This window comes from Hippocampus bargibanti, linkage group LG18 (genome assembly GCF_051943395.1).
Source record: "Hippocampus bargibanti isolate YZ-2025 linkage group LG18, ASM5194339v1, whole genome shotgun sequence".
Lineage (NCBI taxonomy): Eukaryota > Metazoa > Chordata > Actinopteri > Syngnathiformes > Syngnathidae > Hippocampus > Hippocampus bargibanti.
The window spans coordinates 9045098-9059679 of record NC_142751.1 but is presented as its reverse complement, the minus strand read 5'-3'; the positions used below and the strand labels follow the sequence as shown (position 1 = coordinate 9059679).

The 14582-nt window shown below is 42.9% G+C and overlaps 2 protein-coding genes and 1 long non-coding RNA gene across 7 annotated transcripts in view; 2 read left to right on the top strand and 1 right to left on the bottom strand.

Annotated features, from left to right (window-relative positions):
• LOC148884483 (uncharacterized) overlaps nt 1–14582 on the bottom strand; it is a 37946-nt gene that overhangs the window by 9926 nt on the left and 13438 nt on the right. The window contains exons 10-11 of the long non-coding RNA XR_016118224.1: nt 14182–14277; nt 12734–12938 (exon numbers count right to left, since the gene is read on the bottom strand). This is a non-coding gene — a long non-coding RNA (uncharacterized LOC148884483). The remainder of the gene's footprint in view (nt 1–12733; nt 12939–14181; nt 14278–14582) is intronic.
• znf532 (zinc finger protein 532) lies at nt 689–8765 on the top strand. 3 transcript variants are annotated; one of them, XM_089020037.1, is made up of 10 exons: nt 783–1064; nt 2520–4453; nt 4550–4791; nt 5183–5364; nt 6015–6191; nt 6474–6636; nt 6721–7029; nt 7121–7233; nt 7521–7653; nt 7722–8765. In XM_089020037.1, exons 2-10 carry the CDS (start codon nt 2551–2553, stop codon nt 8211–8213), a joined length of 3714 nt encoding a protein of 1237 aa, XP_088876163.1. In that variant the 5' UTR covers nt 783–1064; nt 2520–2550; the 3' UTR covers nt 8214–8765. The 3 variants fall into 3 exon arrangements, with proteins under 3 accessions (XP_088876164.1, XP_088876163.1, XP_088876162.1); XM_089020036.1 differs by having other exon boundaries at nt 785–1064; nt 2520–4791; nt 7722–8764; XM_089020038.1 differs by lacking the exon at nt 7521–7653 and having other exon boundaries at nt 689–1064; nt 2520–4791; nt 7722–7910.
• oacyl (O-acyltransferase like) lies at nt 9101–14155 on the top strand. Of its 3 annotated transcripts, XM_089020041.1 has the most exons (15): nt 9101–9661; nt 9815–9948; nt 10011–10089; nt 10154–10289; nt 10356–10552; nt 10629–10841; nt 10914–11016; nt 11264–11365; nt 11439–11604; nt 11681–11760; nt 11837–11947; nt 12549–12672; nt 12760–12946; nt 13370–13512; nt 13603–14155. In XM_089020041.1, the coding sequence occupies exons 1-15, from the start codon at nt 9478–9480 to the stop codon at nt 13723–13725; spliced, it is 2082 nt and encodes a 693-aa protein (XP_088876167.1). In that variant the 5' UTR covers nt 9101–9477; the 3' UTR covers nt 13726–14155. The 3 variants fall into 3 exon arrangements, with proteins under 3 accessions (XP_088876167.1, XP_088876166.1, XP_088876168.1); XM_089020040.1 differs by having other exon boundaries at nt 12549–12946; XM_089020042.1 differs by lacking the exon at nt 13603–14155 and having other exon boundaries at nt 12549–12958; nt 13370–13507.

The following is a 14582-nucleotide window of genomic DNA, read 5'->3' as shown; positions in this document are numbered from 1 at the left end:
CACTGTTTCTTGGGGAGGAGGTAGTATTCCTTTTGGAAACTTGAACGAAAAGAGCGGATGGGGATTTGGTGCTCAGAATAGACAACCAACATGGAGGTCTAACATGAGGACATGTTGCGTGATTAAACCGTTGTGCCTTTTTTCCAGTCATTTGTCCACCATCCAGACCTGCGGTCATCACCCTTCATCTTGACTTCCTCAATATCCTCCACCTCACAAGACGTCAATATTGTTGTTCCTTTCCCCGTTGCCATCCTTCATAAACACGCCTTCATATTTGATACACGATCCAGAAAGGTGTCCCATCTCGCCAACGTTTATCTGAGCAGCGTTTTCTATAAGACAAAGGCAAAAAAAAATGGGAAGCGATGTCCTGAGAGGAGAGCATTCCGTCTCCTGCCTGTGTGTTCTTGAGGCCGCAATGCAGCGTTGGGCTTTATGGTGAGGCGAGCAGAACTAGCTGAAACCAGTTTGAGGCAGACAAGAGAGCTGACAGGAACAATGCTGTCTCTGTGCTCCTCTGGAGGTATAGGCGCTTTTTTCACGCTAATTGGCGGTTCTCCGTCTGTTCACCGCCGGCTACAGCGGAGTAAGCGTCGACCCCGCGGCGGTTTGCTATGCGGCAGAGACGCAGCAAAAAAGAGAGCGTCGAGATTTGGGAAAGGCGGGGGGGGGGGGGGCTGCCTGGAAGTCTGTGAATCTGCAGCTCTGACACACACTCCCACACATACACATGCACACTCACACACACACTGAGGGCTTGATCTATGTGTCTTGTCTGTCGGACTGTGTGCTAGCAGTGCTTCAAAGAATGACAAAAGAGGATCCTTCACAGGACCACCAGCACTTAACACAAGCCTGGATGTAACCTGACCTTAACTTGTGGGCCTTTTGTGGTGGAAAGGCAGGATTTTTGTTGTTGTTGGTGGTGGTTCAGACAGCGTGGGGTGCGTGGCTTTATGAGGGTTAGCTGTCTATTGAATATGTTTATTGCAGGTGGGGCATAAGAGGGAAAGGAGGAAGGTTTGCCTAGTGGCTGCAGAGGGACGAGGCGAGGCGAGAGGGTGAGGAGTGGCTGATTTTCTTGCATGTTTCATTAACTAATCTTTATGTTACCGGTGATCTCGCATTGTGTGGATGTGAGTTGTCAGTGACGCATGAGTCTGAAAGCAGTGCTCTGCGCTGATTATTTGTTATACTTGTGTTTTTTTAAACATTGGTTTTCACCAACAGACATCCCCGGCTTGCTGTTCCCCACCAGGCCTCTCTCTCACTCTCTGCTGTTGCCAGCAGCCATTTTCACATCCTTTCCTTGCTCGTCAGCTCTTTTCCTTTCACGCACTCTCTCTGCCAACATTGAAATGTTCTGGATCCATCTGGATTTCGAGGCTTCTTAATATAACTAGGACGAAAATAAATAAACCGTGGATTGCCAGTTGCCAATCATATGGTACAAAATGTGTTACCGGAACCTGGCCGGCCTCACATGGATGTCTTTTGTCCCTAACAAGCAGAACACAAACAGTGCACATTTTCATTTCTGTTCAGATTTCATATTTGCACGCAGGACGACAAAGACAAGGTGGGACGGGGAGAAAAAAAGACCACAGTTAAAGTGGCCATTGAAATACCCACGTACAAGTGTAATACATTGACCAGTGAGAAGCATTGCGAGATGAACGCCTACAATTGAGCACAATTCAAGTGTGGATACAAGATAAACTGAGATCTGTTCCTATGATACTGATTCAACACCAACCGTACGAATTAACAAAACATTTTAAATTATAGAGCTGCTCACAATTATCGCAATAATCAAATTCTTTATTTATCACAATTTCGATGCCTTTTGTCTCCCAAAAAAGGAGATGATTTAAAATTGACAGTGCAGAAAATGTCGAAACACATAATGATGCAGTGGCTGGTTTGGTCTATAACAGGGAGGGGAGCGCGACACACAGGCTAGTGTCTCGTTTTCCACTGACTAAAATTTTGGACACAATTATTGACCATATTTCACTCCATATACAGGCTTTCATATTGCATTGCAAGCATCCGATTGATTAAATGAATGAATGAATGAATGAATGAATGTCAATCAGCTAATCTGCAGAGCATCCATCCATGAAAACGTCACTTCAAACCTCCCCCTATGTCGTACCAGTGAACAGTTAGTGCTTGTGCAACCATAATGACTAAGAGACAAAAACTGTTTCAATATTGTGTTAGTCGGCATGGTTTTAGTTACAAAATGTCTCAGAGAGAGAGAGAGAGAGAGAGAGAGAGAGAGAGAGAGAGAGAGAGAGAGAGAGAGAGAGAGAGAGAGAGAGAGTGGCTCTTCTTTGTAATTGTGAAATCTCATCTAAAACTGATCAACATCAACAATAGAGTTCATCTTGCACAACTCACAAAATAAGTGACCATTAAACACAATATTTCATGTTATTAAAAGAATCAACAACAAGGCAGTGCTACATTACATTAACCGCAATGACTATATAATTTTCTGCTACTGACAGGTGAGATTCAAATTACAGAAGTGAAAGGAAGATGGGCGATATGAAGACACCAGATTTTGACGACCTCCTCGCGGCCTTCGACATCCCCGACATGGTGGATCCCAAAACTGCAATCGAATCTGGCCAGCAAGATGACCATGATGACAAAGTCAAGCAAGCTAAGTGTGGCTCGATCACCAATGAAGATGTTGGCGTAAGTGTCATTGTAAAGAATATTCGGAATGCAGATGCAAGTCAGTATGTTGGAACTCCGTTAGAAAAGGATCTACAGTTCCATCCCCAACCTCATTCAATAAGAATTAGCAATAAACTTCAAAATGGCTTCTCGACTTCTACAACAATGGCTGTTCATTGTACCAAAAATGGATGGAATCCTTTGAAGGCGAAAGGACATGTGGAATGTAAGCCACAGTCGCCCTGCAATCAGTTCAGTCCCATCTCCAGTGCAGAAGAGTTTGAGGAGGACACGGCTGAAGGAAGGGATCTGACTATCAAGAATACAGGATATTCACTTCACAATTCCATGAGCAAGAAAGAGAGACCACACTCTAAATATCCTGCATCCTTGGAGAAAATTTCCAAGTCCAAGAATAAGGACATGAATCCAGATCATAACAATAATCAAAATAACAGTCTGGAAGGTTCTGTACCCAATAACGCCACTCAACTGACTTTGTTTCAAGAAGTGTCCAAGGGAACTTCTCATTTGATACCAAACACGGAGAATAATGGTGAAACATCCCAAATCCAATTAAAGACGTCTGCAAAACTTTCTTCTTGTATTGCAGCCATTGCGGCTCTTAGCGCTAAAAAAGAACAAACTACAGACTTAATTTTGGATTCGCCTGTGCCACAGATGGACTCAATCCAACACAATGAAAATTCCAAGGCTTCAGGAAAGAAACATGAGCCGGAATCAGCATTAGAGCTGGCAAAGCGCTTGCTATCAGGACCACCAGATAGTCCCACAAGTGTCAACAGTGAGAGTAGCAGTATTGACACCACACCCGTCATTCCTAAAGTCAGGATAAAAACAATCAAGACTTCTTCTGGACAGATCAAGCGCACAGTGACACGGGTCATTCCAGACTTGGATCTTGGCAGAGGGGACAAAGGAGACAACTTTGGAAACGGCTTAACGGTAAAGTCTACCAGTGGTGCATTTATTTCATCTCCAGCAATGTCCTCTTTGCCAAAGACGGTCGTTGCAAACCGTGGAGGGCCATCGGTTGAAATAACTAAGCAGATGACCATCAAACCTGTAGCAACGGCCTTCCTACCCGTCTCTGCGGTCAAGTCAGTGGGTTCCCAGATCATCAATCTGAAGCTGTCCAACAACACCACAGTCAAAGCAACCGTCATTCCGGCCGCCTCGGTACAAAGCGCCAGCAGTGCCATCCTTAAAGCGGCAAACGCCATGCAACAACAGACCGTCAGAGTCCCTGCTTCCAGTCTGGCTAATGCCAAACTTGTACCAAAGGCAGTCAATTTTAGCAACCTCAATGTTCTCTCTAAGAGAGTGTCCTGTGCTGCCAGCGAGCTCCAAAAAGCAACATTGTCCTCCAAGCAATCCCAACAACAGCAGCAGCCACTTCTCAGCGGCCAGTCTTCCAAGAAGCTATCCAGGGTTCAAGTCTTGAGCAGCTCTCAAAGCTCTGTCGTTGATGCTTTTAACAAAGTTTTGAGTAGCATCAATCCCATTCCTGTGTATGTCCCAAACCTCTCTCCGCCGACTTCAGCCTGCATTTCACTTCCTACTCGGGGTTACAGGTGCCTGGAGTGCGGTGATTCTTTTGCTCTTGAAAAGAGCCTGACCCAACACTACGAACGCTGCAGCGTGCGGATTGAGGTGACCTGCAACCACTGCTCAAAAAGTCTCGTCTTTTTCAATAAATGCAGTCTGCTCTCTCATGCTAGGGGCCACAAAGACAAAGGTGTGGTCATGCAATGCTCACATCTAATCTTAAAACCCATCCCTGTAGACCAGATGATAATGGCATTACCCTTTTCTGGACAACCCATCGTCACAGACAGCATCTCCTGCGCTCCTGATGCACAGACCTTACCCGTTGAAAACACGGCGAAAGGTCCTAGTCGCGGGTCACAAAGTTCAATGCCAAACAGCCCCCCCCTTGAGGCAGCCATGCCCTTAGAAGACGATGCATCAAAGCTCTCCAGGCACAGCCTCGAGTGTTTGGAATGTCATGAAACATTCCAGGATGACAGCTCACTTGCAACACATTATCAACACGCTCTGGAGACCGGTGGGCAGGTATGGCATATCAAGCAACCTCCATTTATCACTAGTGATACATTCCAGTTCCACCATTAACAATAAAGAGATGACAGAAACCAATTTTTTAAAAGTATACTGTATAGTTTTACGAGTCCCACAGTTTTATACACATTTACACACAGAGCAACAACACAGACCAAAAGTGCATACATACACGGCTTATAGTCTCTTTGGTCTCTGGAGACTGTGACTGTTGTGGAATGGATGTCAACTACCATATTTTCTGCCGTATGAGACGCACCCTCAAGTCTTCATTTTCTGTTTTACGGATTGGTTCTGTTTCTTCTTCATCTTTCAGGCAGGGAAACTATTTTGACAACATTTGCAATATTTATCTCCACCATCTCCCATCTCTCTGTTCTATCAGAAAACTTGTGGCGTCTGCGAAATGCTTCTGCCAAACCATTGCAGTTTTCGATCCCATCAACGAATCCACCAGCACAAGCCCCCATATGTTTGTCCTGAATGCGGCGCCAGCTGTCGTTCTGTCTACTTCCAGTCCCACGTCACAAAGAACTGTCTGCACCACGCCCGTAGAGTTGGCTACCGGTTAGTCTCTTCCACTGAATTCATTTATTTTAAGTCTTATGGCGGATGACCGGTTACTTTCCAAAACAAATTTTGACGTTTATACTATACATGCACCATTTTCATTCTTGATTTCATTTTTCATTAAATTCTAAAACTTTTGCGATCTGTGTGGGTCAGCACACCTTTTCTGAAATAATCATATCATATTAAGATGCTAATTAGCAAGATTATTCCATAAGTGTGTCTTGAGACTGCCCATCATGAAGGTCACTCTAAAATGGACATTTTATCCGAAAAAAATATCCAAATGAAGGTGTTTCAAACAAATGAGAAAATACACTCATCCAGAATCACAATTGCTCACCACGTGTAATCACACCAGTCCACAATCTTCACCCTTTGCTTCCAAGATGACATAAGATCGACCAGCTGCTGCAACTATTTGTTTACAGAAGCAATCAATTTCAGTACAAACTCTCAGAAACCATCTCAGTGAGGCTGGCCCTCCTCAACGGGGGTCTGTCCACTTCACTGCAGTGCTCACTAATACAGAATATGAAGAAGATCTTTGGTGTAAATAAACGTCGCAAGTTGATGCCTTTTCTCTTCCCGCGTGTCCAAGTTAAACTTAAAGTAATAACTCTGTATTCTCTGTCTCCAACTGTTAGCTGTATCCACTGTAGTGTGATCTTTGCCGATCTGGCAACCCTGAAGTCGCATATCCAGACGACACATTGTGAGATCTTCTATAAATGTCCACGTTGTCCCATGGCTTTCAAGTCGGCGCCAGCAACTCACTCACATGGGTGCACCCAGCATCCCGGACTGAAGGCAGGGGAGCCAAAGTGAGTGTTAACCGAGGAGGCATAAAGTCAAAATATGGTTCTACTGCAATTAAATCAACAACAAGAACAAGTCAACTTTATGGTGAAGAATGGGCCTCAACAGCTACAACCTGATACACACAACTAAACCACAGGAAATTTGCCCTTTCTGGTTCACCCGTAGGACTTTAGACATGGTGGATTAACTTTTTTAGTTCAATAGAAAAACCACTGACTTAAATAGGTCCTTAGTTACCCACTGGCTGCTTACATTAAGGACCTTGTCTTTCTTCTTTCCGACAGGCTTATATACAAGTGTTCCATGTGTGATACTGTGTTCACGCTGCAGTCTCTGCTCTGCTCACACTTTGACCAGCATGTTGCGAATCATAAAGTTCCTGTCTTTAAATGTCCCGACTGCTCCATGCACTACTCACAGAAACAGCTCATGGTGGACCATATAAAGGTAAGATCGCAATAGTTTATCAATTACATTTCTTAAATTACTCAATTATGCCTCCGTTCAATTCAATAAATCAAACTTTGCAAGGCCACCCATGGGACTTTGAAGACCACTGACGCACCACCAACTCTGGGGCTCAACTTCTCAATCAGCAAAAAGCCTACAAATTCAAACAACACCAACAATGGCCCCGGTAACAAAAACGATGGAGGAAACACCAACGGTCAAAGCAAAGCTGTAAATAAAGCCGCACCTTCGTCACCAAAACCCCACACAAAAAGCAGCTCAGGCAAACCTGAAAATCGCAATGGCTCAGGGTATACGTGCGGAGAATGCAACACCATCATCACTTCCAGGGAGGGCTATGTGGCTCACATGAAGCGAGAACACGGCAAGGTAAAAGTCTGAACCAAGGATGCAAATGTCTGTTGAGCAACACGTTGCAGGTTCAGTCGTGACAACTCACGCTCTTCCTATCTCGTTATAGATATTGAAGAAGCACCCGTGCAGACAGTGCGAGAAATCCTTCAGTTCTCCCCACAGCCTTTGTCGACATGACCGCCTCAAACACAGGGGAGTGCGCAAAGTCTACACCTGCCCGTGAGTACCAGTAAAGAACAAAAAAAAAGGGTCGTGGGGTTATTGAATTGCAGGTCAGAGAATTAACTTAATGGATCCTCATGACCTGATCGCCAACCACCAATGATAGTATGGTTAAAATGCATATCGATCAAGTAATTCAGATACCACTTTCTAAATTAAAAATAGTTGAGTTGTAGCGAGACCAAAACAGGGAGAGAAAGATGAAACCAGGCCAAATACAACTAAAAGAGTACATGAACGGTGTTTGTTGGGCGCCTCACTATGATTTCATTGCACTTTAACAGGCATTGCCCAACTTCGAGTGAGCCATTCACGAAGAGAGTACTGCTGGATCAGCACATTCAGTTGTTGCATGGTACCTCAGAGGAGAAGACGCCAACCTCTGATACCAGGAATGATGTGTCGGAGAAGAAACTGGTACGGAAATGAATTTGTCCTTGACGTTCTTGGTCACGGCTAAGATATTTTTTGGATGTGCTTCACAGACTGGCAGCCCCAAGAGAAAGAATGAAGATGAAGGGCCTCTGAAGTTAAACCCCAGGAGCGTGGATTCGTTGCCGTTAAAGAGGCTCAAGGTGAACATCCCCAAAGTTCACAGATGCGCCGTCTGCGGCTTCACCACCGAAGATGTGGCCGCCTTCCACAAACACATTCCCCAGCACAAATCGGACGGCTCGTCCTACCAGTGCCAGGAGTGCGGCCTGTGCTACACCTCACCCCGCTCCAAGGCCCGACACCTCTTCATTGTACATCGGCTAAAGGAGCAAGGTTTCCATCGATTCAAGGGTCAGGAAGACGACGAGAGCCAGAGGGAGAACCAACTGAACCTTAGGGCCGACAGCGATGACGGGATGTCTACCAACAAATGCAAAGTATGTGGGAAAATGTTTGAGACAGAAGGGAAACTGACCACCCACATGAGGACCCACGGCATGGCGTTCATCAAGGCCAAAAGACTCAGTTCCATTGAGAAATGAGAGGAGTCCAGTACAATTTGAACCTACTCTATGTACAAAATACAGCATGTTATTTACATGTGCTGTATACACATGTAAATAATAATATATATTAATTTGTAAACTACAGTATATGAGAGTCAGTCTTTGTTTTTAATAGAACAACATTATTTTTGTACTTCATGTTTCTCAAGTTTTTTTTTAAAAATACAAGAGCATTTTATATGGTTTGCACTGTTGTACTACATAACATGGATGTAGTATGATTGTCATTGTGAAATTCTCTGCATCAGCAATTTTTCAAAAATATTTTCTTTGCATTTTTGCATTCTTGTTGAATGAACATGGCTGTTTGACTGAAAAAAAACAAAGCTTTTGAATTGTCAACGTAACAGCCACACATCAATAAGCTGTAGAATAGGAGGGAAGCTATTTCTTGGGACAAGACAACTTTATTCTTTCGCGGTGACAGTCAGTGAATTAGAATGCTGTCTTGGTGCTGCTACTATTGCTGCTGTTTGTATTTGTTTAATTAGAAAACACATATGCTTACACTGGTCTTCATGTCAATAAAAGGTGAAAGCAAGGTATAAGATATTAATCTATCAAGGCGGTAGACGTTTGCCATTTCTGAATTTCCTGTTTTTTTTAGATAAAGGGGTGGGACGGAGAGAGTACAGCAGGACGTTTGGGTTGTTGGGAACAAGCTCGCCTTCTAGTGGTCAATAATTAACAGTGTCTATCATTTTAATATCCATCCATTCATGTTAATCCACTTATCCTCACAAAGGTCAGAGACCTACTTGAGGATGTTGGTGGTGTCTTTGGGAAATAGGCGTTTTATTATTGTCATTATCAATAGCTGAAGAGGACTGAAATAATTTTGAAATAGAAAATTATTGTTTTTTTCCCAAGAAAACTGTTGGGCTGGTTTATTTTGTATTTTTATTTATTTCCCAATCATATAATTCCATTGTATTTATTGTGATTACTATTAAGGTACCAAATACAGTTCCTTTATCCCGTAAAGGCCAAGCAGAGGGAAAATGTTGCTAATTAAAAAGAAATCTGTGTCACGCTTATTAAGACAAAATGGAAATGTTCGGGAAATCCAACACCTGAAGCGGCACTCCTCTTTTGTGTAGTCAAGGTGCTAATCGCATTGATCCTACAATGACGTAGTGACACTCCGGATCCTTTTTTGTTACACCTAAGTCGGTAAAGCAGGTGTGGACGACAGGGAAGCTCTTACAAGGCCCACGCCTCCCACTTTAAATACCCACTCATGTTAAAAGAAACTGTCACTTTTATAATGGCCCTTGCTTGCATGCACTTGTTTCTTCTAGCAGGTTTAATTGGACTCCTAAAGACAACAAGGTCGTTGAACGTCTCTGAAAAATGTCTAATGGATACCAGAAATTTCCTACGGGAAATAAACCAGGACAATCCCAAGGAATATGCTATTCTCAGTAAGTATTCTATTTTATGCAGTTACTCCATGACCAATAGGGGGCGTGCACATTTTTTTTTTCATGGGAAACTATCAAGATGGATTTGAACTCCTTCCTAGACTACATTGAACTTATGTAAATGTAATGCAATGGTTTGTTCTTAAATGACAGTGTATGATGCGTTTGGGAAGATGGGTAGCAATGTCGCAGGAGGGAATACCAACCGGCCTGGCCTACTGCAACAGTGCCACTCGGCCCGCAGTCCGTCCTTCTCTGGACAGTACTGCCAAGTGTTCCTCAAGCAGGTTAGGACAAATGATGCAATTACTATCGATTCCTATTTTACTTTGTTTTATTTTGCTCACAGGGAACCATTCAATATTTTGTGGGTATCTGTGTCCCAGACTCTTGTGATGAAGAGGAAGTGCAAACCTTGGTGGTATACGGTCAGTTAACTGTTTTTTTTTGTATTCATATCAATAACTCATTGAACTATTCTCGAGTTAACAGATAGATTTAAGATTGGACACAAATCCCTGATACCTCCTTTCCCATCTATTCTGGTTAATGAGTCCACTCAAGAGATGTTCATGACTCATTGCTTGTCTGACGCGGTTGCGCCCGATGCATCGGATATCACGTGCCTGTAAGCGGACCTTGTCATATATTCCACATCACCCTTCACCTTAACCTCACATCCTTTCTATCACAGGTTTGTATGTTGCACAATGCTGGCGATTCCCGTCGCCGCCACCCTGTTCTCAGCTATGATGAAGTGGCTTCAGCACCGAGCCGTGATCTCAACAACGGAGTCTGCTTGTTTAAACACCGGCCTTCACCAGTATGGCACTGTGAAGACCAACGGGTCTATGGGGAGTGAAATAAATTGTAGTACGACCGGGGAAAATGGTAAGTATAATGAATGCCCTGCCGTGTCGAAGAATCTGAACATAGGCGCTACCTAAGTGGGTCGTGTATCCTGCAGACAGCACCAGGCCTGGGTCATCACATTTTCTCAAAAGCTGTGTCTCTCAGTGCCTCCAAGCCTTCTCCCTTCAGACGACTTGTCGGGATATTTTCAGCACATCTTCAGGTTTCCCCGACGGCAACTACTCCTCCTTGAATGGCATCCGCATTCTCAGCCTCTTATGGATCATGTGCGGACATTCTGCACAGTTCCCCGTGATAAACAACCTTGGTACGACTTTGCCTTATGAGTCATTTAGGTTCACTCTCAATCGGGTATTTTATTGGACGATATCATTCGCAGATAACTACAAAGACTGGAAGAAAACAGTTGAAAGAAGCCCTCTGTATGTGTTTTCTCTCAGTGGACCAGTTTTTATGGCTGTAGACACCTTCCTCTTGCTTGGGTGAGACTCCAGCTACATTCCGGGGACACTGAGAAGTCGGGAGTTGTGAACTCAGATGAAGACAAGTCGGAGTTCTTACTTGCGGAAGACTCTGAGATTTAGAAAACTGACGTTTGGTCGGTTGGTTGGTTGTCAGTTTGAGAAAATCCAAGTGGTATTTCTGACATCCCGGGAGTCTTGAATGCAATACAAAAAGAAGATCCCGACCCTTGTTGTAATTTCTTAATAGTTTTTATTTATGTTCCAGAGGTCTACTTAGCGCCAGGTCTCTACTGGTCTCCATCCAAAGAGCTGAAGATAAGCTGAGTGCAAGTCTTGTGGCGAGCTTCCTCTTCAGGAGGTTCAAAAGGTTCACTCTCGGTGCTGTGACAGAAATTCATCATGGAAACAGAACATATAAATTGTCTTTTTCCTCGTGACAGGATCCAGCCACTGCATATCTTTGTAATGTGTCTCACCGTTGGCCTTATCTCTCTGGGTCAATGGGGTCCTTACTGGTTTCCGTTCATACACAACTTGATGGATTGTAAGACATACTGGTGGGGGAACTTGCTGCTGATTAGCAATCTGCTTCCAGTCCATGAGATAGTAAGGTCAACCAGTAGGTCCCAAAGATGACTCTTTTTATATATCACTTGTTTATAAGAACCTAACCTCTACGCAGTGTGTTCCTTGGACGTGGTATCTCTCTTTGGACTTCCAGTGTTACGCCACCACTCCCATACTGGTCTATTTCTACAGACTGTATGTCTGAACCGTTTTTATGTACAATTCAAAAGACCAACATGGCTTTCAACTTGTCGTATGCTTCTTCCGCCAGGAATAGAGCCGCTTTTGTAGCTGTGGCAGGAGGCCTTCTGTTGATGACCACGTTGGCTGGTTCACTCATCACGGGACTCCTGAAGTTGCCCGTCTTCCAACCGTCTACGCTGTGAGACTCGGTGACCATATTTTGGTTTTGATGCTTTGGAGTTTAACACGATGTGGAAAGATTTTAGTGACTGATGAAACTCAACTCTTTTAATGTATTAGTATTAGGGCCATATTGAAAAAGCAGGGGTTAAATTATGAGGAAAAATAATGGTAAAATTCAAAAACTAAATGCATATTTTTTTGATTACTGTAAATTGTAGTTTTGCAAGAATCAAGTTGGCATTTTTTGAGAATAATTTTGTAATACCGGAATGAAGTTATAATTCTGGAGTGAATAAAGTTGCAATGTGAGGAAATGTTGGGATTTCACAAGGAAAAAAAAAACGTAAGGTGAAATGCTACGAAAAAAAATCTTACATTTATTTAATAGAACAAAAAAGACAATTCTAAATAAATGTAACTTTTTTCCTGGTAACATATTAAAACAAGTTCTAAAAAGCAAACAACCAACTCCTTAGGCTTTAAAAAAATCAAAATTAAATAAATTTACTGGACTAGCCATGCTGACTTTTTGTTTCCGTTCAAAACAAAGTTTTTTCTTCTGTATATTGTTTTGTAATTTTTACCCAAAAATTTATTTGTAGTCCTTTATTTTGCAGCACATCAGAGAATTATGTCCTGTATTATTATGTGAAGCCCCACACCAGATATGGACCATTTTTGATTGGAATTTTAACCGGACTATACCTGGCGACTAAAAAAGGGAATGTTTTAAAGAAGAAGGTAGGATTCGTTTTCCAAGACCCCAAATCAATTCACAGTTACCGGTTCTGCTTTCACTCACATGCTGGTTGGATGTTGTTGCTCCAGTGGCAGGCGTTGCTAGGTTGGTTGTGTTGTCTGTCAATCTTGGCGGCATTGATAGGATTGGCCTACGTCCTCCAGGGGATCTCGGCACACCCCTCCGTGCCTCATGCGCTCTACCAGGGATTACACAGACCAATGTGGGCTCTGGCAATCGCCTGGATCATCCTGGCTTGCGAGGAGGGCTACGGAGGTACAAGATGAGGTGTTTCAATCAACAGAGTTATAATCGTTTGGCTTATTAGTTTGCTTCAAAAATGATTTTAGTTGAGCTGGTATTAGATTTGAAAACATTGCATATTTATTGTGTAAGAGATTAAAAAAATACAATCAAAAAAATCACAGTCACATATTGTATGGCTAAAACTAAAAAGAGGTTAAAAACAGCTTGAAGACAAACATTTCACATAAAATTCAAAAACTGAGTAAGAGCCCACCAACTTTGAAGTGTATGCATGACACTGCTTCAAAGGTTGGAGGTATCACTTTTTTGGGCCATTAAAACTGTGACACCCTTTCTCCTTGGATTCTCCCCTCTCGTATGACAATCTTTGTTTTCATGTCTTTTATTTCTAATCTGCTATCCTTCTCCATCAACACGTCCCTCTTTCCGCAGGCTTCGTCAATAACCTCTTGTCATTGTCCCTGTGGGTTCCTCTGACGAACATCAGTTTCGCTTGCTATCTGATCCACCCCGTCTTCATCCTGGTCTACATCGGATTGCAAGAGACCCCCATCCACTACACAGATATCAACTTTGTGAGCTCTTCGCCTGTTTGTCGCCGGCTGTATGAGTGGCGTGCGCAGTTGTACTGAACTCTCTCACTGCATGTGTGTGGTCTTTTTTAGATGTACTTGTTCCTCGGCAATCTGGTGCTCACGCTGGGGACGAGCGTGGTTTTAACCGTCCTGGTGGAGAAGCCCTACGTTCTCCTCAGGTGGAATCGTGAAGCCGGGCGAGAGCAACACTGACGAAAACCATTCATCAACTACTAACCGTATTCCATCAGTCTTGCAAGATTTGAAAATTTATGTAATCCCACAAATAAACAGAAATGTTTTTCGATTGTTATCTTCTCCATTATATGATTTATTTTTTTGCAATGTATTTAAACGTCTGCTAATGTCACAGTGTTCATGCATACAATTTGGGGACTATTCTTGTAATATGATCACTTCTCCACATGTGATAGCAGTTTCTTATGAAAAGCTTTTAAAAAAGTTTATTATTGAATATATATATTAAATACGCACACACACATAAAATTGTGTAATATGACGACTTTTTCCATGTTAAATTTCAGTCTTATCAACATATTGTGGTACAAAATTAAAACAAATATTTACCCCATAACAGTTTTATGTAAAAATATAAATCACACCAACTGCATTTTAAAGTGATTAAAGCACAGTTTCAAGTATGCATACCGTCATTCGCGCCTGCTCTCACTTTCTCGATTGCTCAGTTTTTCAATTCAAGATGTTTGTCACTTCCAGTTCCGTTTATGTTAAAGTTATCCTACACTGAAAGCAAAAGAGAATGAAACATTCTACAATCCTATTAACATGAGTGTACAGTCATTTCACATTTCATATACCATTCCGATGACTCCCCTATGCCGTGTCATAACAACAAAATAAGACAGTGACGCACATGTGCAACGTCACTGGCACGAGCACCCCCAACTCTTGGGCCCCCTGAGGCTGGGCAATGCGGGCAGACAGCAAGCAGTGCAACAACACAGTATAAAAATACACCATGTTGTTGGAAGAGAACACTTGTCTCACTCTGTCTTCATTGAGTGCATGAGTCCCATCAACACACCGGA